Raw genomic sequence first — 23587 nt, forward strand, 5'->3', positions numbered from 1 at the left:
AAGGCTCGCTTGATGTTATCAGAGTCCCAGTGAGCGAGAAGACCAGAGAATTGATACCCAGAAGCCAAAACCAGGATATCAACAAACCCTTCTATCAGTTTCATCATTTCTTCCAGCGATATGTCTGGGTGATTCCATCCCATCTTCTGGTTTTCTTCCTTGAAGTCTGTTGTGAACGACGTCGATTTAACAATGAGACAGGAGATAAGGAAGAGGTGTGAACCCAAGCAGGGTTTGGATAGCAAGAGAGCGGGGTGCAGAAGATTGCTACGTTATCAATAGGGGAGCTTTCCCGCCACAGCTTATAGTTTCAAGAAAGGCTAAAAATGAGAAAGAAGATGAAACTAAGTTCTACTTTCCGGTTTGTTGTCACTTTGTTTAATTGAGGTCATTTTATCAAAATGACTAAAAAAATAAATAATTATAAAAATATCTAAGTTCAAAAACAATCACTCAAATTATTTGAAATGAAGAGTAAAATAGGGTTGGAGTCTTAATGGCTGGTATATGGGTATACATTTATACCAATATTTGAAAAAAAAATTGGTTGGGGGACAAGTGGTCGGCACCACTTTATAATATTAAATATATATTTTTTAGTGATGATATATTGATGGCTGGCACCCACTTTATCTATCAGATAAAAAAATTCAAAAAAAAAATTTGAGTTAGGGGTACTAGATGGGGAAAAAAATCTGGTGATCAGCAATGGTTGAGAGTGAAACTTGCGGTGGTGGGATAGTTGGGGTTCAAATAGGGGTTTTATAATTGGGGACCATTAGGGGTGAGGAGAAGGAAAAAGGAAAGAGGAAAAAAGAAAAAAATACCTGAGAGCACCGTGACTCATGCCTGTTGGTTACGTCAGTGCAGGCCTGAAGCCGGCCACCAAAAGACCGGAGCCCCATTGACAGGGCTGACGCTGGCCATCTCATGCATGGCTTGACACAGCAAGCCTGCCTAGTCCTTACAGCGGCCATCTCAATGCCACTCTAGGCCAGCGTCACATGGCTAGCTGGGCATTTAGTATCCCTAACCGAATTTTTTTTTTGATAAAGTGGATGTCGGCCATCAATGTACTAGCATCAATTTTTTTAAAAATATTATAAAATGGCGTCAACCATTTATCCCTTCAACCAAATTTTTTTCAAATACTGATATAAATGTATACCAATATGATATTGTTTAAAAAAACCCCAAGTGCCAGTCATTAAGTCTCCCCAACCTCAAAAATTAATTTTTTTTTATGCCTGACACAATCATCAAGCAATGGTTGAGTCTAAAATCAAGGTAGTGCTGGCCATTAAATCCCCTCAACCACATTTTACTGTTCATTTTAAGTCATTTCGATAATTATTTTTGAACCTAAGTCATTTTTATAATTATTTATATTATTTGGGTCATTTTGATAAAATAACCTTTAAATTGAGGGCCGCAACATATATGGACTTGCTACTGTTACCAGTCGGGTCTTTGTCGCAAGGATCGGGTGTTACGTTTGTCCGCTCCGAGGAGGCCTCACAAAACGAGCCTTTGAGAAGGCTCCTTACTCGACTGCAAGCAAACCCACCTCTCATTTCTAGGTAGCATACCTCAAAACTTCATTTCTCTTAAAAACGGGCTTTATTTTTTCTAATCAAAATCAATTATTACAAACATTAACTCAAATTTTCAAATCCTCAATTTTAACAGCACAATCAAAACCTAAAAAGCATCAGGCGATATTTATATTATATCACAAACTTTTATTGGGTGCCATTTTTTAAAGAAAATAATAATAATAATAACAACGTGAATAATTGTAATCTTTAATATTGATTTAAATGTATCAATTCATTATTTTATATATGGATGATATTAACAATTTATGAAAATTAAATCAAAAAAAAATTCAATTTTTAAAATTGTACAAATAAAAAATTCATAACATTTAACATTAGATCATGTACAATATCAAGATTTATCCTCAGTAACATCCTGATCCAGGATGTTATTAAAGTTATTGTTTCACAGTCGGCAACAATAAGCACATCAATTTGCATGTATTCAAGGTCTGGCTGTTTGGTAGATTCTATTGAATATTTCCCTGGGAATGTGAAGAAGCTGGTAATGTGTTATAACTGAAGTTCGATGAGCTTCCTATAGGGTATCATGCAGTCACAATGGGTGAGTTCTTTTTACCATGGACTGCAACAAGATCAACGTGGCTAGATATCATTGAGAGGGATCAGTCGCCTTGCTTACGCTTAAAAACATAAATAAAGCATGTACAGAAAATAATTAAAAATGAGTTTTTAGACAACTAGATATAAGAAAATAAGTTTACAGGGTCACTACCGTTTCGCCAAAACCTCTCAGAAACATGTTATAAGTAATAGAAAGATGACATTAAAACTACAATGTCAAACAAAAACCGTGAAAATCTTTCAAACAATAGCATTGGCAGCACTTGCAATTCTAGGCCACAGATCAGCACATTCCTTTCCAATGGGGCCAGTGATAGCAGATCCTGAAAACACCAAATCAATGTGCACCAGTAAGTTCCAAATACCAATCCAACAAAGTAACACTTTCTGCCACTTAGCTACAGATGAATAGCGTAACAAGCCAACAAAAGACAACTGATTTTTCTTAAGTATTGCACTAACCTATGTTTCTTCCCACTATCAATATTGGACACACGCCTTTATACATCACTCTCAACCACACCCAGATGTAACATAATTTTTACTAAGGGCAGAAATTAGAATAGGCACAAAGGCGTGTTCGTTTCAGAATTATGGTATTACCAATAGCAAAATTTCAGGAATCTTCACTTGATCTCAATTCTAACAAGGCAAGAGCAATAGAACCATAGCAAACAGGAAAAGGAACATTTAAAAAGCGATAAGAACAAGATAAACATCTGAAGTTTAGAGCCCCACAAGTACTCGTTGAAAACTTGTAATTTATAACTAGATATAATGAACACGATGAAGTGAGTTGGTTTACCTTTCATTTCGCCTTTGGGGTTGACAATGACACCAGCATTATCTGTAAACAGATAATAAACCCAAATTACATTTTGAAAGGTAAGGCAAATAAATAATAGTAATATGTAATAAGTAATAACTATATCAAATATACCAGCAGACAGGTAACACAATGCAATAGATAAACAACATCATGCTGTTTAGAACTGGCAAATTCCCATAATTCTATGCTTCTCATTAAGAGTAACCAACGATTGAAACCAGCTACCCCATTATCAAACGAAGCAACAAAGATGAAGAAAAAAAAGGAAGAGACAAGAGGAAATGTTTGGACCTTCGAAGTACATGTAGACGCCATCCTTTCTACGCCAAGGCTTCCGCTGTCGGACGATGACAGCTGGCAACACCTTCTTCCTCAAATCTGGCTTTCCTTTCTTGACGGTAGCCATGACCATGTCGCCGACACAAGCCGATGGAAGCCTGTTGAGACGACCTTTGATTCCTTTCACAGAAATGATGTAGAGGTTCTTCGCTCCCGTGTTGTCTGCGCAGTTCACCGTCGCTGCCACCGGCAAACCCAGTGACATCCTGAACTTGTCCCCGCACTACCTCCCCTTCCTGTTGCAAATGAAAAGAAAAATAAACGTCGAGACCAGCGAGGGTGTTGGTTGGAGAATCGGAAAGTGAGAGAAAATGAAGGAAAAATGTTTACCTCGCTTCGACATTCTTGAACGGCTCTGATCCGCTCCGCCGTTTGCAAATATCTGTTTTCTTGAGAAAGGGCTGCTGCTTCATTATATACGCTGGCCTAGGGCTTTACTTGAGATTTTTGGACTATTTGGCTACACTGATTCAGGTTTTCACTTTCTTAAACCAAAACGCAGCGTTTTATTTAAAGGAGATCGAGCCGAGAATGATATCCTCTCCTCCGTTCTTCCTCTAAAAAGATAATTATAAATAAAAATAAAAATAATGAAAACAGTTGCAGAACTTAATAAAGAAACAAAGCAATGCATTGCATTTCGCTGCCCAGCTCTCACCTGCTGTTGCACTCTCCACCCAAAACTACCTTAAAATTGGCATCCCACGTCAGCCCTAGAATGTTCTTGAACGACAGCGCTACTAATAACAACAGCGGTAGCACAAATGGTTTCAGTCTAATAAAAAACGTCTCCCAGCTGCTCTGGGGCGCATCCCTCCCTCCTGGAATTCTAATCTCAACCGTCCGTACAGCATGGACTTCCACGTGGCAGATCATGATGTCCCAACTGGCTCCCTCCGATCCCTCCGGCGCTTACACCAGGCCTCCCTCAAAATTCCGCCTCAACCCAACCGCCGCAACCACCAAACTTCACCTCTACGTGGGCCTCCCCTGTCCATGGGCCCACCGGACCCTAATCGTCCGTGCCCTCAAGGGCCTCGAAGAAGCCGTCCCCGTCTCCGTCGCAGGCCACGGTCTCGACGGCTCTTGGGAATTCAAAGATGTCCCCGACAAGGACAATGATATCCTGGTTCCTACCATGGATAGGGTAAATAGGTGCCGGAATTTGAAGGAAGTTTATAGGCTAAGAAAAGGCGGGTATGATGGGCGGGCCACGGTGCCAATGCTGTGGGATGTAGAGAAGAAAGAAGTAGTTTGCAATGAGAGCTATGATATTATTGAGTTCTTCAATTCGGGTCTAAACGAGTTGGCCCAGCACCCTGGTTTGGATCTCTCCCCTTTGGAGCTGAAAGAGGAGATTGAAGAGTGGAATCGGGTGATTTACCCCAATGTTAACAATGGAGTTTACAGGTAAAAAGAAATTTTGAAAACTTTGCTTGATAAAATTACTTTTAACGTTTAAAACTTCTATGGTTGCATAAATTACCCTAGTTTGTTTGAGTATGATTTGGATGATGTTGTAGATGTGGATTTGCTCAAAGCCAAGAGGCATATGATGTTGCGGTGAGTGGTTTGTTTAGTACATTGGCTAGGATCGATGATCACTTGGGTAGTTCACGCTACTTGTGTGGAGACAGATTGACTCTTGCGGATATTTGCTTGTTTACTACATTGATTAGGTTTGATCTTGTCTATAATGTTTTGTTCAAATGTACGAAGAAAAAGCTGCTCGAGTATACCAACCTTCACGCTTACATGCGCGATGTTTATCAGGTACCGCATGGTTAAATGTTATGAAATTGTTCAGATCATAGCTGTAAACAATCATATACATATATGTCTAAATTTTCGAACCCACTGCACTTTAACCACTCCAACTAAGCTCAAGCCGCAAGTTAATGTGAAAGAATAAGGTGATTTTAGGTTGCTTGGCAGTTCAAAAAAATCCTCAGTTATGAAATGTAGATCATTTTCATTTCTACTTCTGCTTTAGCTTAACTTGGCCTAGAAGACCTTGTTGTTTCTCCATATTTGGGCAGTGAATTTAGTTGGTAATGCTTGTGTAGAGCATCTTGTATCACTCACTATAAGTCTGTTTAGGGGCGAAGAATAGCATCGATTAGGATTCTGTTTTTGTTAAGGTTTTCTGATTTAAAATCTGCAGTACGTAGAACTGTAATGTTGTGCTTCTTATCAGATTCCGAAGGTAGCCGCCACTTGCAACTTTCTGGAAATTATGGATGGGTATTACCGGATGCTTTTTCCGTTAAACCCCGGCAGCATTCGACCAGTTATGCCCTCAGTGTGTGAGCATGAATTCCTCTGTAGACCCTCCGAGAGGGAAGCAATGTCTTCTGTAGGTAAAAGAGTGCAACATGTTTTGTAAGTACCTCCTTAAGTCTAAACTCTTGTACATCTGTTTAATTTTGGTATATAATGTTAAATTGTTAAAATATATTATTTTATGAAATTATGTTAAATTCTGTCACTGTTCATTTCTTTCTTTTGCATTTTGAAAAGCAGAAAAAAAGGTATAAAAAATGAACTCCTTTTACATGCAAAACTTATTCCTCTTCACATTCCAACTATATATATTTTCATTTACCACCATAAACAATAAGAATACAAACACATGATACATAATACAAATGATGAATAAGACACTAAGAATTGATGCTCAGATGTTATGGCCGCAGAATAATCTTAAAAAAGGTGAAAGATAAAATGGCAATAACCACAACACTGGAAGATTTTAAAAATAAATTAAAGATGCATCACTTTGATCAAACTGTTAAAAAATTATATTGTAGCATTGTTATCATCAAATCAACCTGACGATGATCTCTAATAAACTAAGAAACCACTTCCAAGAGACCTGCCACATTAATGATACAGAAAAAGTTAAGTTATAGGCTATCTCTAATAAACTGTTCATCATCTCGAATTCCAATCTTACATACACTATCACTGTGTTCTATTATAATAAGGCTCTCTAAGAATGATAAACTGTTATAGAATGAGACACTTTTGTAGACAGAAATAATAATATTGTGAATTAAACTTAAAACAAAATAAAATTCAAATAATAATATTAAAGAAATGCAAATATACAAAAAAAAAAAAAAAAGAAGAAGAAGAAAGCACAATATTTTTTATTTTTTTATGAAATAAAGTGGACACATACTTACATTTATATAGACCACCATTTCTAAGTCAGTCTTGTACATGGAATGCATAAGCAAATGATACGTACTTAAATATAAACACGTTTATATATTTTTAAAATGCCTTAAGAAACACTAGAATTTATTCACACCGGGAGGATGAAAATATTTTTTTATAAAATAATTATATTTAAAATTATATAAAAATAATTTCTATTCAAATAATTATTAGTTAAGTTTTTTTTACAATTTTGATTTATTTTTATATCACTTAATGTCACTTTAAAAGAAAAACATAATTTGAAATATTTATTGAAATATTTATTGAAAGAAATTAAAATTGATGAAACTGTGGAGCCATAATGAGGAAAAACTGTACATAACTACTTGTTTTTATTCAAAAAAAAATTGAATTGTTATTTAGGCTCCGTTTGTTTGCTAATAAAATATTTTCTGGAGAATGATTTCTGAAAAATGATTTACTTTTCTGGAAATGATTTACTTTTCTAGTGTTTGGATGAATCTGTGTAAAATATTTTCTGTTGTTTGGCAGATTACCTGAAAATATTTTTTGGAAAAGCTATTTTTACATATATTAATAAATTTATATTTTAAATTATTTTTACATATATTACAATGATTTATTTATAAATAAATAAATTAAATTAAATATATAATAATACTCAATTATTAAGCTAGAATATACATTAGAAAATAAAAAGGAGAATAACAATGCAAAATGTGAAATATTTAAACCTTTGCTATCAAAGCACCAAAAACTATTACTGCACTTCGATGCGTGTCCTGTAAGACAGAGCTTTGAAAATTCCATAAACCATAAATTTACAATCTTGGACTAGCTTTAATTTATGAATTCTGACAAATAGATCCATAATGTCAAATACATGAAGAGAAAAAAAGCATGTATAAATAAGTTTGACATAAGGACAGAACTATCCATTCTTCTTTCAAATCTCTTTAATGAAATATTTACAATACTCTTTTTCTCAATGTCTGTGCGTCTTAATGCATGTTATTTCAAATGTTTGTCATCAGTAACTCAATGCAAGCATTGCTAGCACCAAATAACTTTAAAACTAAAACCAGTCGTTGGCTAGTAACTGAAATAGCCTATGGCCACCATGTAGAACGTGCAATGTCGAACCTTGAGCTGGTCATCAATGCTAAAGGGAAGAGCTGCAAATCATATCTGTTGGGGTGTTAACAGCAAAGGGGGACAGTCCTATACGGAACGACCTTATCAACTGTGCTATAAAGATATAGCTGCGGACAGTGCAGATGGGCCTCCAAAGTTGCATCAACCACCGCTCTAAACTTTCTGCAGTAGGAACCACAAGTTGTTTATCACAAACACAAGATTTGATTGCATTCGGAGAGAGCAAATAGCATGGTATGTATGTGTTCATTTAACATTTATGTGGACTCATAAGTGAATTATAGCAGAATCAATGTAATTGCAGAAAAAAAATTATAATTCTCGACATGAAAGTGAATACAGACTATGCTGACAGTTCAGTCGGCACCAGTATCCGATATACCAGACACACAGCCATATCCGACACTCACAATAGAGTCCAAGTAACATATTATCTACCTAAATCATAGTCTAATATTGTGATTTAACTCTTAATTTTATAAAATTTTAACTCTTAATATTTATAAAATTTTCTTTCCCTTTTTGCCTACTGATTTGCTTTATTTGAACAATGTCAAGTATCACATTTTCTTTTAAATTACAATGAAAAAGAAAAGGGTGAAAAATTAGAAAACTGATGAAGAAATCCAAGTACCTGAAAGAAAGAGTTCTACAAAATTCGATACCACCAAGAACAAGAAGAAAAGAGCTATCAAAACATGTAACTTATTTTTTTTTTCTTTTGTCGTTGTTGTTAGACAAAAAAATTTCAATTTCAACATCTCAAGTTTCCCAACCAGCGTAAATAACAAAGTCCAAAGCTGAATGTGTCTTTGGACGCCATTGCCAAGGTATCAAAAAAAAAAAGTCCTTTTGGGTGTTCTTTTTTTTTTCTTCCTGGATCTTTCACTTCAATGAAAAGATCAATTCCAATTGATGATACTCTTTTTTTCCCCAGCTGTTCTTCAATCATCAAAACAGTTTCATTTGAAAATGGGAGTAACCAAGCATATAATGCGCACTCTAAAGTCTTTTCTACAGCTAATAAAACAAAGCATATTTTTCGTAAAGTATTAAAATTGACGAATTCAAAAATTACAATGACTAAAATTGATCAAATTAAAGTATAAAGATTAAATCCACCATTTTCGTAAAGTACAGAGACTAATTGCAGAATTTAACCTAAAATTTAATATAAATAAAATCCAAAGTAGAATATATTTTTGATAACTACATAATACATTTATGAGCAAGGAAAAAAGAAGACTTATAAAAGATGAACACAGTAAAACTGAAAAAAAACTATGGAGATAATTTACACATTCCTTCAAAAACCATAGCTTTTGGAAGTAAAATTTAATCAAAAGAAGAATGAAAGCTCAGGTTTGGGGGTAAATGATAACATACTCTCACCAAAAAGTTCAAATAATGATGCTAACAAGTTCCCTGGGTCTGTGTCTTCCTTCCAAGCCTGAGCTAGAACAGTTGATGTCTTTGAAACTCGACCCCCGACCTCCCTTAGTAGCATGTTATCGTTTGATAACAGCCGTGACATTGATGATACACCAATATTGGAACCTCCTACGGTGGTAGAAAAGCCGCTAACTGCCCCTTGTAAATCAATTTGCATGGAATTTATTGGCATCATACCTATTGCACTCTCAGTTGCTATTTTCTTGGCAGGTGGTTGCTACTGCATCAAGGTGTCCGTGCTTGCTTTTCGTTTATCTTGATTGATCAGAAAATGGAATATCGTAAAAGGGGAGAAGAGACTTGTGGATTAAGTGTAAATATGACGGTTTGAAGAAATCATACTTGTCGCAACTTTGTTGTTGCTTTTCCAGACGGAACGAGTTCGGGGTGCTAGCAAACTAGGGAACATTTTTAGCCGACCATACATGCACAGTCCAGCTACACGCTGTTAGTGGAAATTTTATGCAGTGTTGTTAATTCTACAGCAAATAAATGAACCGATGCTCATAAACTGGTACCAAATTTGATGTTAAACTTACCAGCAGGGCCCGATAAACACACCAGGTCTCGTGTCTTTTTATTTCAGGTTCAAGAAGCTACAAATACGCTTCAAGAATAGATCTAAGTTTATAACTAAAAACTCGGACACTTGAAATTCATAAAATAAAATATGCATGTATAAGTCCAAAAGAAAAGAAATCTTCACCTTTTGCATATTGATGCCACTAGCTTTGCTGTGAAGTTTCTAAGTTCCCAATGATTGTCGGTGAATTTATTTCCTAACCTTTTTGCAATGAGGCAGGTAATAATAGATGGCATCAACTGGTGTAACTGAAGAACATTAAAAAAAATCGGATAGGTGGAAAATAAACCACTAGCATATTTGCATTAGTTCATGTACTTCTAAACAATTGAAATAATAAACTCACGTAAGATTCTATGTGTAAGTGTTCATTCTGGAGAAGACTCCGGGCAACACGCATCAAAGCAAACATGAGAGGACAATTATTCAAATTCTGTGCAACCTGAGATAAATGTGGCAAAAATGTAAGCTTGAGATAACCAACCAAAATTTTTTTGCAACACACATATAATGAGGTATGAAAGATCTTTAAGACAACCTCATCAGCAATGAAACATGCAAAATAAGGAACTAAAGGATGTAATCCCGAGTCTGTTGCCAAACTCAGTAATGCTTGTTTAAAGAGAATCGAGACTGATTTATTCATGGTAATGTCCACGATCTTGTCAAAGTAAAGCTGCATAACAACCAAATTAGTCTTTTAATATCATTCTAACATAAAAATGTTGCTGAAGATGTACAACATACTTGAAGTTCTCTAGATAATACATGCTTAATAGGTAATTTGACATCAACGGAAAGCCCATCTTCTTTGTATTCACCATTTTTACCATCAGAGGGTGCTGCATGGAAAGCAAAATACCAATTCCATGTAGAAATGAAGATAAGTCGTATTAGATTAAAGTGATGAAACCTGAAAAGAACATGAACTATAAGAGTCTTCAACACAAATAGCTTCCAGATAATATTTAGGTTAGCTAAGATGGTACCTTCAATTGAAGCATTTTCTGGAATTGCTGGTTGAATGCCTTCAATCGCAAGCCAGTGGGATGTAACAGATGTATCAGTGGTGCTTTTGGCAAAAGTGACTCAAGAACCTACATACATAAGGCAACATAGAAGAATTTAAGTGAAGATTTCTTTAATAAGGCAACATACAACAAAACCTCGAATATTGTTGATAAGTTCTTACTTCTTTAAACTCCACATCTTTGTCATCAATATAGAACAAATCCTTATGCCCAGCAGGTTTCTTGAATCGTAGTACATCACAAGAGGCAAATCCACAGATCGGCTGATGCCAGAAAAAACACATAACACAAGCCAATTAACCAAAATGCAAAATCTAAAGCAGGAGGTTAAACTTAATATTCAAACTTCCAAAACTAAGTTTTCAAAATTCCACTTTTGATAAATTTTATGGATTAATACACATGAAGTGAAAATTATCACATTAGTCTAACAAATCAAGATATAGTACATCATTAAAAATTCATAAGATTCTAACAAAATTATACTAACAAATAACATTAATTAGCACTATTTTCAACTAAAAAGGAAAAAAATAATGCCATAATTTACTTTTTCATGTGCAAAATTCCAAAATCAAAGACCTTTAGTTATACCAGAAAAAGAAAAAAAATGAACTTACACGAGCCAGCCAGTGCTGCTAAAAGTATGGAAAATAAAGCACCTTTCGCGACCATCGCCCGTTTTCTCTGAACTCCAGAGCCTTAGCTTGTCCACCACCATCAATCTCAATCTCCAGAGCTTTGTTCCAACCCAAATACGTGTCGTTGGCAGTTGACTCGATGAATGCGTTGGAAGAAGAAGAAACGGAGGAAAAAGAAAAAAGCAAATGAATTAGCCGACAATCTAAAAAGGGATTGTTTTGGAAGCTCTGAGGGAGTTTAAGAAAAAAGGTTCTTGCGAATCAAGTTGGACATGGTTGTGCTGATATTCTTTTTGTAATAATGGATGGAAAATTGGGAGTGTTGAAGGAAGCAGCTTTCATGGCGGAAACTTCGAGATGAGGATTTAAAACAGGGAGAGGTTCATGTAATGGCTTCTTCAACATTGAAAATGGCTTCGGTTCTCCCTTGACCAAACTGATTTGCAACCCAAGGGGAAGGGGAAGGGGAAAGGGGAGAAGAAGCGTCAATTTCCGAAAAATGTCTTACTGATTTCAAAAGAGTAAGACATTTTCCTTAAAAAAAGCCATCATTTTCCCGTGTTTTGTAAAATACTTCACTCTGGAAAATCATTTTCAACCAACCAAACATCAGAAAAGCCTGAAAAGCTTTTACGGAAAAGCTTTTACAGGTTACCAAACAGACCCTTAAAAGAAAACTTAATGCACACTTTTGGTACTAAAGTATATTATTTTTTTCATTTTGGTTTTTAAAGTTTTATTTTTACTCACTTCAGTTTAGGATTAAACTTCATTCTATGGTGTTTATATGAGATTCCTCTTTCTTATTCTTAAACAAGTCCTCGAGAGGACTTAGTTGATCCATAATTTATGTTTCAGTTTTCGTTTCCTTTTCATTTGTTTCGAGAAATATATCGATCAATTCTGATTTTTTTTTATCGAGATGTATGGATCCATGAATTTATGTGTCTATATTGATCTTGTTCGTGGATTAACGAAAATGTGCAAAAACTCTATTTGCCTCTGCCATTCTATGAGTATCTTCCTTTTTGCGTATGGCATCGCCACTCCCTTTGGCAGCATCCACTAATTCAAAACTTAATTTGGAAGTCATATTTTGACCCAAACGTTTTCGAGATGCCCCTAATAACCAACGAATAGCAAGTGCTTTTCCTTGTATGAATCCTATTTTAATGGGAACTTAATGAGTCGATCCGCCTACACGTCTTGCTTTTACTACTGTATCGAGATTTACTCTACGTATTGCTTAACGTAAAACAGATAGTGGATTTTTTTCTATTTTTTGATGAATCTTTTTCAAGGCTCGGTTACCAACATGTTAACTAATCGATTATGATAAATTGGATCGGATTTTGTAATTTTTTCTTCTGCAATACCTCTACATGACATGAGCGTGAAGGGGTTCAAGAATCCATTTTCATTTTATAAGGGCTAAAATAACTTATTTTGACTTTTTGACCCTATATTGTAGGGTGGATCTTAAAAAATATGAAAGATCTTCCTCCAAGACATACATATGACTTTCATCGAATACGGTTTTCTGCAGAATTCCATATGTATCTATGAGATCAAGTATGGAATTCTGTTTGCTCACTTTAAATTGAGAATCCATTTCCTCCATTCCCTGTTAGGATTGAAAATCCTGTAATTAATATATCCATATGATCGAGTCATTGGGTTTCCAAAATAGTATAAAAATAAGTGTTTCAAATCATTGCAATTTGACTCGAACTTGTTTTAAAAGAGTCGAGGCATTTCGAAATTGTTTGTTGACACAGACAAAGTTAAGGAAAACCTTTGAAATTATTTCAATATTGGACCTTGGACATATAATATTTCCAAATCGAATCTTTTTAGAAAGAAGATCTTTTGTCTCATGGTAGCCTACTCCAGTCCCCTTACAAAACTTTCATTATTGGGATAGACATACACTTCACATGTTTCTAGCGATTCACATAATATCATCAAATGATACAAGTCTTGGATAAGAATCTAGAACGCACTAGAACGCCCTTGTCGACTATCCTTTACTCCTATAACATTACCAAACTTTCTCAATTTGGTCTTTTAGATATTAAAAACTAATAGCTGAGATATTCGACCAACCATATGCTATCACGTGTCATGCAATGATACCATTAAGACACCATCCTTCGAAAAACCTTAAAACATCTTAAAAAATGGAAAAAAAATTATAAAAAATGAAAACATAAACATTATTATAATAATACTTTTTTTGGCTTTAAATAATGTGAAATATAGAAAAACAAGCTCGATAGATTTCAAACAAAAAAGAAATTCATAATTTTCAAAGTATTTTACCACTTCAATTAAAGCTTCATTTAATCCTTAAATCAGTTTTTCTTTTTATAAATTTATTGGTTACATAATTTTTTTAATCAATAATTTTTGTGTTATAAGCCTCAATTATAACTGTTCATATAACTACTCTGCTATTACTTGCAAATATCGACTTTTCATTCTAAACTTAAAATTTGATTGAATTTTATTATATATTATGTCCAGCTTTTAAATGGTATTAATTAACTACCATGTGTTTTTATTTATTTTTATTTTAGGTAAATTACACAAACAGACCTTAAAATTTATTTTAAATTTTATTTTGATCACTCAATTTTTAAAAGTTATATTATAATCACTAACGCTATCGAGTTCTTACGTGTTGATTACTTATTCATTAACTTTGGTTAAGAGGATAACATGACTTGTTAATTTAAAGGGATAATAGTTAATTTGACCCTTGAGCTATATCTAAAATGTCATTTTTGGTATTTTTTAAAATTTCTTAATAATAATTCTTAAAAAATAGAAAAAAAAACTTAAACTAATCAGAAAATCTATAAAAAAATAATTAAAAATCATAAATTTTTTTAAAAATTCATAAAAATCTTTAAGGGTAAAGTACAAGAATAGTCACTCAACTATTCAGTTCGTTCTATTTTGGTCACCCAACTATTAATATTTTTTTTAGTTACTTAACTTTTTTAAAATTAAATAATTAGTTACTCTTTTATTAGTTGTCTAACGAAAGTCCAATGTGGGCTTTTTTTTATTGGCCTAATATTTAAAAAATCAACAAATTTAGCTCTCAATATTTATAAGATTTGTCATTTTAGTCCTAATTATATGTAACACCCCTCACTCGTATTCAACGTCGGAATAGGGTTACGGAGTATTACCAGATTTACAATATATATTTTTCTCATACATTAAATCATTACATACAATCATCATTCAATCTCAAACAATTTATCCCTTATACGAGCCTACAAGGCCCTAAACATGCGTTGGGAGTTGTTCGGGACTAAACCGATAACTCAAGAAACTTTCATGAAACTTTAAAAAGTTTTCTCAAAATAGGGGACGCACGCCCGTGTGGCCAAGCTGTGTGTCTCACACGGCCACCAGACATGCCCGTGTCACAGGCCGTGTGGACATTCGAAATGGGAGCACCTGGCCGTGTCCCAACCCGTGTCCGACCCGTGTAACTCTCTGACTTGGGTCACACGGCCAACACTCATGCCTATGTGGCTAGCCTGTGTGCCCTAAAAATGGTCATACATGCCCGTGTGCCAGGCCGTGTGCTAGGCCGTGCCAAACCTGTAGGGTATACTAACTTATGCCACACGGCCAAGTCACACGCCAGTGTGTGAGGCTGTGTGGAGCATACTGACTTGATTTCAAATTCAACACTAGGGGACACACGGCCGTGTAACATGATTGTGTGTCACACACGGCTGAGACACATGCCCGTGTCTCTGCCCATGTGGACAAAAAGAGGCTATTTACCAAGCCATTTTGCCACCCATTTTTCACACACCTATACAAGCTCAAATGGTACCATTTCAAGACTTAAATAAGCAGCCAAATATCATCAACCAATATTCAATTCATACCATTTCATTATCAACAATACAAGTCATAAATATGCCACAATTTGCCATCTAATTACCTACCTAATTTACATATACAATTCAATTAACTAAACCATTCCAAACATACATTATCATTCACCAATTCACAAGCACATAGCTTCCCAAATTGTCAACCCTTTTAGCAATCAAATTACCTAATATCATTAAGCATTATAAATTCAACCTTAATCACACAATATAGGTCAATTATCAAACTCAAAATAGAGCCATTTGTACATTTATAAACATCATCAAATTCATTATCACAAGCCAACTCAAATGGCCAAAATACATTTTCATCAAACATACCAAAATGACTCAAGCCTATACATGCTATATACCATATATACACAACTTCAATAGTACCAAAATAGATGTCCAATAGTGCGATGAAGTCTCTAATGATCTCTGAATCCGAGCTAGCTTCGAAATACTATAAAACATGGAAAAATAAACAAAGTAAGCTATAAAGCTTAGTAAGTTCGTATGTAAATATGAAATAATCTCATCATTCATTAACATTTCTAAATAGATAACATAAATTACATTTCTAAATAGTTCTCAACTTCCATTAGCTCGTTATTCGAATAGTTTTTCAAACATACCTATACCGATACGTATTTATTTCTCACCAATTCACTTATCAAATCACTCCGAGTTTATAAATGCTTACGGTATGAGTACATGGATTTTCCAATGCCATAGTCCAACTATGGTCTTACACATACATTGCCATGGCCTTGCCATGGTCTTACATTCACATGCCATAACCCGGTTATGGTCTTATTATCTGATTGCCATAGTCCAATTATGGTCTTATTTGGTAACTCGCCTTACTTAAATCGTACATCTAATTCGAAATCTTCCAAATTTTACCAATAAGATAAATACAATCACAATACATCCATCAATTAAATAAATACACATTTAAGTTCAATTATACGAACTTACCTTGTGTACGGAAATGACGAAACAGACTGACTATTCAATTACTTTGCTTTTTCCCCGATCTAAGTCTGAATTCCTCTTTTCTTGATCTATAAGTAGTCAAAATCAACTTATTTATTCTTCTAATTATTCAATTCAATCCAGAATATGCATTTGAGATATTTTACACATTAGCCCCTAAACTTTCACATTTTTTACAATCTAGTCCTTATTATACAAAATCACAAATTCATGAAATTTAAGACTAACCCATGTTAGCCGAATTACCATTATACCCCTAGCAGCCCATATTTTTCATATATTTCACATTTTAACCAAAAAGTTCAACATTTCTCAATTTAATCCCTATTTTGCATTTTCACTAAAAATCACTTAAGAAAACTAGTATATCTATCAACAAGTATTCATAATCTATCAAGAAAATTCAAAATACACATGTATTCATCAATGGAATCATTCAAAATCTTTAACAGTTTTGCAAAATAGTCCCTAGGCTAGCTAGACCTAGTTGCAACGATCTCAAAAATGTAGAAATCATTAAAAACGGGACAAAAACCGTACCTAATTGAGCATAGATAGCATGGCCGAATATTGGAGCTAAGAAAATGGATTTTTCCCTTTGTAAAATCGGCTAGATGAAGATGATAATGAATAAAAATTGCTTTTATTTTATTAAATTATCATTTAATAACCAATTTACCAAACTAACCTTAAAATTATTTCAAAATTTCAATAACACCAAGCCATTAACATTCACTATCTAATTAATGGTCTAATTATCACTTAAGGACCTTAACTTTAAGGTTCTATAACTATTTGACACCTTTAACTAATAGAACATCACTTTTGCACTTTACGTGATTTTGTCCTTTTTACCAAATTGACTAATCAAACGATAAAATTTCTTAACGAAACTTTCACACAATCATTCAATCATGTTGTAAATATTAAAATATTAATAAAAAAATATTTTGAATTTGGATTTGTGGTTCCAAAACCACTGTTTTGATTTGAACAAAAACGAGCTGTTATTATAAAAATTATAAAAAAATTCAAAAAATCTTTTTTAAGATTTTTGTACCCAAAATGTCTTTTCAATGGTATCTTCCACTTTTTTTCTTTCTTTCAGTCAATTGAAAAAGTTGGAAATATCAAATGTCATGGCCTTGACTTAAGTTGGAAATATCAAATGCCATGACATTGACTTGCAATCTCTCTAATGCTTGAGCTAGATATGATAAAGACACAAGAACACTAGAACCTGGAATTGGTACTATCTCTATAGTAAAGAGTAAGGCAAGTTGGTGTCATCAACCCAACCATTTTTCTGGTTTTTAAATTTGTTAAGTTTGAGCTTCTTTCAGGGTTTTAATTAGGCATTTGAGATGAACAACGTAGCAAAAGAAAATAGGGGACTAAATAAAAAGAGATTGAATCAAAAAATAAATTTAATTTCTAGGTTTTTTACATGTTTGGTTGATGAGAAAATGAGCATGGTCGATGAGAAAAAATAAATATAAATTATAAAAAAAGTAAACATAAAATTATTTTAAATATTTTTAAATATATTTTATAATTTTTAGAATTATAATTAAAATGATTTTTTTTCTAAAATTGAGGCTAAATTTGTTGAAGATTTTAGAATTAGGACCAATTTAATAGAATGTGTAAATATTAAATGGCTAAATTTGTTATTAGGTCAATAGAAAATGCCCATGTTAGACTTCCGTTACTAAGTTATTGACAAGAGTGACTAAAATATTTAATTTTAAAAAGTTGAATGACTAAATTTAAAAAATTAATAGTTGAGTGACCAAAATAGTACAAATTGAATAGTTGAATAACTATTCTTGTACTTTACCTAATTTTTAAATATGTATAAATCTAAAAATATTCTTAAAATTAAAACTAAAAAAAATTAAACTAACATTTCTTGCAAATTTTATTATAAAAAAACTTAAAATTTTTAAATTAAATTCCATATGTTTTCCGACGTTGATGAGCGTCTTCAACCTCGTCAATAACTTCATGTTGTTTTACCTAGAAATTGCTCTACAAATTTTATTTTGTTTTATTTTTTTTCTCAAAGCACTAAAAGTCCTGGCAAAATATATCACAATACAATATTCGGTTTCCACTATTAGGCCGATTGTCGCTTCTTGAGTTTTCAAGGAACGAAATATGGGCTTACAATACTCATTTCATTCTTGAGAATCATAAAAACTTTAATCATCAATGGTTTATCTGTAGAATTTTTCTAATAATTATGAAGAAAAAAAGAGAAAAAATTAAGGAAGAAGAGAGCAAGAGAGGAGCAAAATGTTTTATTATATTATCAGGGTTCTTTGGTAAGTTTCAATTTTTGGAGATTTGAGATTTTTTTATTCTTTTTAATTTATAATACGAAGTACCTTTCTTCGTTTCAAAACCAATCATTTCGTTTTTTAATTTTGCATTTTTTAATTTATAATAAAAAATACTCTTCTTCCTCTCTAAACCCACCAATTTTCTCTTAAATTATAAGTTAAGATTCTACTTTTGACTATAAATAAAACATAATTATTTTTTATTTTAATGATTTAGGAAGAGCAGAGCTGTTGTTGATTTGCATGAAAAATGAGGAAAAAAAAGTAAAGAAAAATAATAATGAAGAGAGCTTAAAACAACGAAGTAAAAAAAAAAAAATCAAAGTGAATGTGTAGAGTTCAAAGATTAATTTTTTTATGAGATTGGATATGAAAAAATTAACTCCAAAATTCTTGGTTGATTTTTTATGAATGAAAATCTTTTAGATTATATAATTTTTTATTTATTCTTTAATATATGTTTTCTTAAAGTTAGATGATGCATATACAATGTTAAACAAAATTTAAGAATTTTTAGCATAATTTCTCCTTTTATTTTTAATAATAATAATAATAATTTATTATTATTAAATATGACTTTTTTAATGGCACATGTGAAATTAAAAAAGAAATTCTCCACCTCTAATATATCCAACAATACCTTTTACTTATTTTCTTTTTTTTTTTTAATATAATATGGGACTTTGCATTAAAGAATGGGCCTTGGCCAACAGTTTGTACAAAAACAAAAAGGGGTAAACTAAGGCTACAATAAAAAAACTCCAACTAACAGAAACTTTTCTTAACCTAACCCAAAACCTAAATAAACTTTCGTAAAACCCACCAGGCCCCATTTCCATACAACCAATGCCCAACATTTAACCTGACAAAAATCTTAATTACCCGATTCAATTCCCAATATTTTCTCATTGATCATACTATCCCTTTTCCAGTTACCATTTCCAGATCCTTCTTTTCGTCCTTTCGTTGCCTAATGACTCTCATTTTCCTTTTGTCAGACACGATTTTTAAATCTCTCTTCTCCTCCCATTGCTGTTTAGTAGGGATGTAAATAGCGCTCCGATACTAAAATAGCGGCCACTATATAGTGGTAACGGCACTGTCCGAAGCAGCTATTACTGAAAATAGCGGTGTGAAGCGGGGCCACACCAATAGTGTGAAATTACTATTCCCGTTATTTTTTATTACAGTAAAATTAAAAAAAAATCCTACTTCTTTAAAAAAAAATCAATAGAGATAAAAGAGAATATATTCCTCACCTGTAAAATTAGATAGTTTTCAATAAAAAAAGTAAAAGAAGTCCAAATACAACAGAAAAAAAGCAATCAAAAGCAATGGAAAAATATGAAATTCTCATATTTCAGTTTAGACTTTAGACTTTAAACTCCAAATGAAACAAAATCACAACACAACAAAGCTACCGTTGAACCCGAGAAACAAACCCTGATCACTTGCACATTCGGAGATTCATAATTTCAAGTAAGTAAAGTACCTGAAATTTTGTATCTTGATTCTTGCTTGTTTTTACTGTAAAATGCAAATATTGTTGTAACTTGTATCATGCCCGAAAAGCAGTTGATAGATTAGTGAATAGATAACAAACAAGTCTTGAAAGTTGAATCTGTAAATATATTCTTTAGGTTTGATGAGAGAAGGGGAAAGGTTTTGGAAGGATGGATGCCTTGTATGGGACCAATGGGTTTTGAAAAAATTTTGTGGGTTCCAATGGTTTTGTTGTTTTTGAATTTTTTAGTGACTGACGGTTGAGAGACTTGAGCGTTGATGACCTTGAATCCATTTGTTTTTTTATATTATAAGATTTTTCTTTTATTTTTTTAGTCTTTTTGGGCTTGTGGATTTCTATTTGATTTTTGTTAGATTTGGTGTCTATTTTAATTTTTGTTTGGTCTCTTAGTGTCCTGCCCATTCTCTATATCCAACCCAACAATTAACTTCTAAAAGCCCCTTAAACCATCCTACACTACAACTAAAAATATTAATTTAAAATTAAGTTATACATTTTTATTAGAGTTAAAATGTGATTTTGTATTGGTTTGTATCTTGATAGTACTCATAAGGATTAAATTGAAATTTTGACATTTTTTAGGAAGAAATTATAATTTTACCGTATAATAACTTAAGATTTTATAAGATTTTACCAATTGAAGTTAATTGGAAATAAAATAAAGTAATTGATTATGAAATTGATAGAGACAATAGGTCAACCAAATGAATTATTTTTTTTCATATTAAATTATAAAACATTCAAAATGTAGTTATGACACATAAATAAGATTTATATAAAAATATATATATTTATTAAAATTTTATATGAAAATAAAATCAAATGAAATTGAAGTTTTTAAAATTATAATGTTTATGGTGATATCAAGTAGCATCTAAAACAATCACTAAAAAAATTGGAGATTAATAAGTTAGAATTGTTTGGAGAGATCTTACTAAAAATGAAAATTACTTTGATGAAGATGATATTATTATATTTTTTAATATGAAAGCTTTAATCTTATCAGATTTGTAATTTTACTTTATAAGTTATTTTTTTAATTAATATTGTAATTATAATTTATAATTTATAATGATAATTATTTATTATTTGTTATTATTATTTTAAAATTTTATAACTTTTATTACTCAGGGTTTGTTTAGGGTTACACACAAAATTAATGAAAAATTATAACCTCTGTTGCTTGCGGTTTGCTTAAGGTTACACACAAAATTAATGAAAATAATTATAGCCTCCATCACTTATGACTTGTATTATAAAAAGTAAAAATTCAAGACAAATTAATTCATCGTGTTTTTCTTCATCAAATCTGATAGATGACTTCAATTCAATATTAGATAAATCTCTATTGATTTAGTTTGGATAATATGAAAAACTTTAATTTTTAAATTTGATCCAATTTGAATTTAAATTTTATTAAGATGGAACAAAACAAACTATTTATACAAAAAAACTTTGGAACCAAATAATAATGGGTTATGGTGTATTGTTGTTTTTAAAAAATATAAATAAGTTATGAATTATGCAATAAATTTAATTTTTCCATGTTAATGATGTTTACTTATTTTTTTGTATTATATTGTTGATAATATAAGTAATGAGTTGCTTATATTTCTAAATATAATTTTATGTTTCTTATATATAAATAAAAATAAAGCATGCCACCACATGAAGAGTTGCCGGCTAAAGGATTGGACGGTGCACCAAGTAATGATATAGGTTGGCACTTTGGAACTTCAATGCCAAATGCGAAAGGAAATGTCGTATGTAAACTTTTTGGTAAAGTTGTGAAATGAGAAATAACATGATTTAAAGAGCACATTGCTCATAAAATCGACAATGTTGCACCATGCCCTAATGTTACCGGTATGTGATACTTTATTTTTATTTTTAAATGTTATTGTAAATTTATCAATAAAGATTATATATAATTGATAACAATATAAAGTGTGAATTATTTTTATTTTATTAACAGGTGTCATTAGAGAAAGTATGATGAATATACTAAAAGAAAGCAACATAAAGAAAATAGACAAAAAGAGGAGAACAGATGAATTCTTATCACAATTAAGAGGAGAGGAGGATGTACACGAGGAATTCTGTAACACCCCTTACCCGTACCCGAGGTCGGGATAAGGTACGAGGCGTTACCGGAAAAACGTACAAATATTAAACTAAAATACGGGCCATAAAATTTCATTCATATTTCTAAACGTTCATTTACTTACACATAGTCCCTTATTTGAGTCTACGGAGCCCAAAACATACTTTAGAAAGGGTTCGGCACTAAACCGAGAACTTACGAAAATCTTGGAAATTTCATACTTTAAGGCTCCACACGCCCGTGTCCCAAAGTCGTATTCCATACACGGCTGAGACACATGGTCGTGTCTCTGCCTGTGTAGAATACACCTAGGCTATTTTCCAAGCTTTGGTCAACCTTAATCTCTTACACACTTATACAAAATCAAAAGCATATAACATGGTATTCATTTAATGATTAAACATTCTCAATCAAACCACAAACATAGCATTTGTATGTCATCATACATGTGTCTCTCATACTCATTTTACCTTGTCTATTATAGTACCACTTATACATTTATACCAAGATTATCATCTTACCAAGTATCTTCAGCTTAATCATCAAGCATTCATATTTAAAGCTAGATCATATCTTTATAAAAATACCACAATTTAGATGTGCAGAATAACATGTTTGCCTGAAACATTTCAATTTAACTCTATACCCAACAAACATTACATTGAGACTAGTCATATATATATACATGTCTTGATACATATTATTCTCTTTCTGTTTTCTTATAAACACATATCATTTATTTCATTATATCAATATTTCATATACCATTGTTTCCATGTATTCCATATATATTTATTTTCCTCCTCCTCCCCTCCATTCCATATCCTTAATGTATATAGCATTATTGTAAGTACGATTTCACAATTTACTAATAAACGCTCACATCAAACTGTCCACACGAGTCATAGTCACTTACTTATTTATAATTCGAGCTACAGAGCTCCAAATTAAGATCCATAAATTTCCCCTAAAACTAGACTCACATATCTTTCCACCATAAAATTTTCATAATTTTTAGTTTATCCAATTAGTACAGTTTATTCATTAAAATTTCCCCTGTTTCACTTTCTGACAGTTCTGACCTCTCTTCACTAAAAATTAATTATCTCACAGTACAGAACTCGGATAATGTTCTTGTTGATTTATCTCGAAAATAGACTCATTAGGGATTTTAAAAATATAAGTGTGAGCCTCTAATTATTTTTACCCAAATTTTTGTGATTTTCCAAATTCAGAATAGGGGATCACGTAATCATTCTGAACCAGTCTCACAAAAACATAAATATCTCAAAATATATAACTCCTTTTCT

General features: G+C 32.3%; 2 protein-coding genes, 1 non-coding gene and 2 pseudogenes across 7 annotated transcripts in view; 1 reads left to right on the forward strand and 4 right to left on the reverse strand.

Annotated features, from left to right (window-relative positions):
• LOC107952720 (uncharacterized) overlaps nucleotides 1–604 on the reverse strand; it is a 9526-nt gene extending 8922 nt beyond the window's left edge. For 4 of the 5 annotated variants that reach the window (XR_001698892.2, XR_001698893.2, XM_016887882.2 and 1 more), the window contains exon 1: nucleotides 1–414. This exon is cut by the window's left edge and continues 25 nt beyond it. Coding sequence is in view for 3 of the 5 variants with exons in the window: in XM_016887882.2 (XP_016743371.2) it covers nucleotides 1–143 (143 nt within the window). In the remaining 2 variants the exon portion in view is untranslated. The other variant, XM_016887880.2, reaches the window with a different exon arrangement.
• A 1670-nt stretch (nucleotides 605–2274) lies between these two features.
• On the reverse strand, nucleotides 2275–3736 carry LOC107952723 (60S ribosomal protein L23-like; annotated as a pseudogene).
• LOC121203930 (small nucleolar RNA snoR137) lies at nucleotides 3116–3258 on the reverse strand. Its single transcript, XR_005898863.1, has one exon. It is a non-coding gene; the product is annotated as a small nucleolar RNA snoR137 (small nucleolar RNA).
• A 184-nt stretch (nucleotides 3737–3920) lies between the features above and the next one.
• Nucleotides 3921–8017, forward strand: LOC107952721 (glutathionyl-hydroquinone reductase YqjG). Its single transcript, XM_016887883.2, has 4 exons — nucleotides 3921–4761; nucleotides 4875–5124; nucleotides 5549–5733; nucleotides 7664–8017. The coding sequence occupies exons 1-4, from the start codon at nucleotides 3980–3982 to the stop codon at nucleotides 7683–7685; spliced, it is 1239 nt and encodes a 412-aa protein (XP_016743372.1). The 5' UTR covers nucleotides 3921–3979; the 3' UTR covers nucleotides 7686–8017.
• An 822-nt stretch (nucleotides 8018–8839) lies between these two features.
• Nucleotides 8840–11660, reverse strand: LOC107955755 (transcription initiation factor TFIID subunit 6-like; annotated as a pseudogene).
• Between the last annotated feature and the right edge of the window lie 11927 nt (nucleotides 11661–23587).

Source organism: Gossypium hirsutum, chromosome A07, assembly GCF_007990345.1.
Source record: "Gossypium hirsutum isolate 1008001.06 chromosome A07, Gossypium_hirsutum_v2.1, whole genome shotgun sequence".
Taxonomy (NCBI): Eukaryota; Viridiplantae; Streptophyta; class Magnoliopsida; order Malvales; family Malvaceae; genus Gossypium; species Gossypium hirsutum.

Excerpts from the sequence above, each read along its gene's own strand:
- LOC107952721 (XM_016887883.2), top strand. The coding sequence starts at position 3,980 with ATGCATTGCATTTCGCTGCCCAGCTCTCACCTGCTGTTGCACTCTCCA. Across the intron at positions 5,125-5,548 it reads ACATGCGCGATGTTTATCAG|ATTCCGAAGGTAGCCGCCAC; the intron begins GTACCGCATGGT and ends GCTTCTTATCAG. Across the intron at positions 5,734-7,663 it reads AAAAGAGTGCAACATGTTTT|AACGTGCAATGTCGAACCTT; the intron begins GTAAGTACCTCC and ends GCCACCATGTAG.